Raw genomic sequence first — 3,616 nt, 5'->3', positions numbered from 1 at the left:
CTTCCTCAACCTTTACAAGTGGGGAACTCTTGTGCCCATGTTCTTATGTGTCCCTTTTCCTATTTAAAAGCTACCTATTGATATTCCTTCATGTTTATTTTTGAGATCAAGGATCTTTTCATGTATGACATCGTTGGGTCGTTATAGAGTGTTCTAAACTTGATTTTCTCAAAGCATTTTCCTAAGAGATCGGTTTTTTTATTCCACCTACAATACCCTAGAGGATAGGAAATCCACAATGGCTAAGGTGCCAAATTTTTTAATGTGTCACTGCAACTAAGGATCTAGCCGCTGAATATAAACATATTCATAAAACACCCAAAAATTGAAAGCAAAGATTTCCAAATTCATTGCTTTATCTTTGGGGCTGAAAAGAGATGCGGATAGAGAGGTTGTTGAGACAAGTCGAGATGAGGGTGTAGTTCAAGCGGAGAAGTACAAGCTAAGGACTCAAGAGTGCAAATCGAGTGGAGGAGTGTTAGTTAAGGAGTGTGAGACAAGATAAGCAAGATGACTTGTCACGACGGCGCGATGGCAAGCAAAGGACGTTGGCTCGAGAGAAAAAATAAAAAAAGACATCTACTCGATCATTAACGAACAACAACAGAGGAAAAGGGTAGAGTGCATAAGAACCACACCTAAGCCCGCAAGCAAGGGTAGAGAATCAGCACAATTATCCTCGATTGGTATGGGTCACTCAACAACCAGGAGAACCAAGAACGAGCTCACAACTTGCTTGATGGCTACGACTTGTTTTCAAGGACGACATAGAGAGCAAATTTGGTTGAGGAACAATGGCTCAAAGGGTTAACGCCAGCTAAGGGAATTACAAGAGAAATCGTGGTCAAGGAACAATTTCTCATATGCACAGGAAAAGGGTTGGCACAGTCACAAGTAGGGTGAAATGAGGGCACAGGGAGAGGGTCGACATGATCACAAGAAGAGCGACTCAGGAGAAACAGTTGTTTGAGGGCACAAGCAGAGGGTCGACACAGTCACAAGAAAAATGGCTCGAGGGCATAGGTATAGGTAGCGAGCAATCAAAGTCCTATATAAGTCCCATGTTAACCCTAAAATCCCTTATTAAGCCTTAGATAGAGTTGTTATATTTCTATTTTTATATTGATATGTGCGCTAAAACATTTCACTATACCATCTCATAATAATTGTGTCCTTTGACTCCTATATATATACTATGGAGACCTAGTCTTAGAATCGTAAAATCTTGTCTTATACATTGTATTCATTGTAAAGGAGGTTTCCCCCCTCAAAGTGAACTGTAATTATTGGTTTCTTATCATTTTTAAGGTGCAAGGTTCATAACATTAAATATTTGATGTAAAGTAAATTGACCTCCTCTATGAATAGAGGTGCACTTTCTCTCATTTTCTCATTGTTGGATTGTGGAAGAAATCCCTTAGCAAGACTGAAATTTTTGAAATTTTCACTTGTTTCTTAATTTTTTCTATGGATGGATGAGTTGATTTACTTCTTGATGAGTCTATGTTGATGTGGATGTTTCTCTCTTCCTTATGGACATTGGAATATCTTAGCAAGGAAGGCCTTGTTAATGTGGATAAACTTCTTTTCATGGATGATTAATGGTGAATTTTGAGGGATGCATGATAAATTGAATAAGCTAATTTTCACTATATTATTCAAGTTGATGGTGTTGAAAAGTAACGAAGGAATGGAATCCTTGATTTGTGCCTTAATTCAAGGAATCAAATTTGTGTTCTCTTTAGTCATGTACGAGTTCCAGTGGTGTGGACGAGTTCAAGAAGTAGTTTGACTAGTGTGAATTTGTGGAAGAATGAGTTATTTGTATTCTAGTGTGAGTCGGTTTGGGAACTTGAATAATTGTTGGAGTCAGCGTCCTAATTTTTAGGAAGGACAGGTTAACAAGATTTGTTAACTATTGTTAACTAGGAAACCACCAGTTCGACTTTCCAAACATAGAACTTGCTAACAATAGCCTATCCGAAGTGCTTATAAGGATATCAAAGGCACAATTTGTAATCATAATTGAGCATAGGTTTGTGTGAGAATGTGATAGAAATAAGCCAAGGTTTTTCTTGTGCGAATTATTGGAGGAGATTTCCCTTGCTAAGTGTGCATGAAAATAGGGGGAAATTCCTATTGTTTAGGAGGTAGAATGCACTAGGAAATAGAGGCTTATTTCCTAAGAAATTGCACAAGGATTTCAGGCTTGAGTGTGGGCTAATTTGAGGGAAGCTTATCAGTATTCTTGCAGGGTTGTTTCAAGCCTAGTTCAAGGCTGAGAGATTAGTTTGTATTCTCTATTGAAGCAAGGTTATTTGTAAGAGATATATTGCTTATTCTTCTTCAATAATACTCTCAAGAAAGCGAGGGTTTTCCCAGATGGGTTCCCTATAAAAATTATGTTGTTATATTATGTGAATTGTGCTTTTATTTCTGTTGTATTCCACTGCAAACATTAGTAGAGAAATTTTGTGTTTATATGAAACAAATCTTTCAGAGTGTTCATATTAGCAAATCAGAATTTCGTGGATTTTCTACATGGCATCAGAGCTATGAACAGGGATCGACCAGCACATAGTCTTCAAATTTGGAAGATGACAACTCACACAGGATTAGGATTGAGAGAGTAGGACAGACTAGATGGTGCCTCAAATTTTGGTGTTTGGAAGGTTCAGATGTTGTTCTTGTTGGATGGGTTTAGGCTGAAGGAATTCATTGAGAAAGGTGTTGCAAAACCTTCAGATTCAGACGAGTTAAAGATTTTCTAAAGGCAGATGGCCAAGACCAAGAGGATGATCCTAGATGGACTTCAGGATCATGTAGTCCCTCATGTTGCAGGGAAAGATACAACTAAGGAAATGTGGGATGCCTTAGTCCAGCTCTACCAGAATTCTTCCGACAACCAGAAGATGGTCCTCAAAGAGAAGTTGAGGACAATCAAGATGCAGAAGGGTGAGAGTGTAACTGCCTATCTCACCAGAATTCAGGAAGTCCATGATGAGCTAGCAGTTGTTGGAGAGAAGCCAAACGACACAGAGCTAGTGTGTGTGTCTCTAAATGGGTTTACCAAAGATTGGCATACTTTCGTTCAAAGTATTAATGGACGAGATAAGTTTTCGTATTCGGAATTCCTATGGAGTGAATTTACTCAGGAAGAGATAAGGCTTAGACTAGTTGAGACTTTTAGCAGTAGTGGAAAGGGTTCCAAGGTTGAGAAGGAGGAGGAGAATCTTACTCTTGTAGGTAAAGTCAAAGGCAAGAAACGCAAAGAGAAGAGCAAGAACAATCAAAAGGGTGACAAGAAGAAGACAAATCTAAGTAAGATCAAATGCTTCCATTGTCGCGTTTTTGGACATTATGCCTCTAAGTGTCCTAACTAGAAGAAGAAGGGGTCAAATAAGGAGCATGTACTTGCATCATCTAAGGTAGATGAGTTTGCTTCCCAGTTTGAGAAGGATTTCTCATTGATAGTATGCATGGAAAGCTCAGTAGGGAGCAATACATGACATATCAATTTATGAGCCTCTTTCCATATGACTGGGAACAAGGAGTATTTCATCCATCTAGATGAGAAGGATATGCAAGTGAATAACGAGCTTAGAGATAATGGCAA

At 38.7% G+C, this 3,616-nt stretch overlaps 1 protein-coding gene across 1 annotated transcript; it reads left to right on the top strand.

Moving 5' to 3' along the window:
- The first annotated feature begins 2,777 nt into the window (after positions 1–2,777).
- Positions 2,778–3,383, top strand: LOC149207547 (uncharacterized). Its single transcript, XM_089398079.1, has one exon. It carries the CDS (start codon positions 2,778–2,780, stop codon positions 3,381–3,383), a length of 606 nt encoding a protein of 201 aa, XP_089254205.1.
- Positions 3,384–3,616: the final 233 nt, after the last annotated feature.

This window comes from Pinus tabuliformis, chromosome 1_2, assembly GCF_031772625.1.
Source record: "Pinus tabuliformis cultivar Carrire ecotype Pingquan chromosome 1_2, CPIR1, whole genome shotgun sequence".
NCBI lineage: Eukaryota > Viridiplantae > Streptophyta > Pinopsida > Pinales > Pinaceae > Pinus > Pinus tabuliformis.
Note: the sequence above shows the minus strand (reverse complement) of the source record. Positions and strands in the feature narration are given on the sequence as shown.

Bases quoted from the DNA above. Each gene is read 5' to 3' on its own strand.
- LOC149207547 (XM_089398079.1), top strand. From the start codon at position 2,778: ATGGCCAAGACCAAGAGGATGATCCTAGATGGACTTCAGGATCATGTA.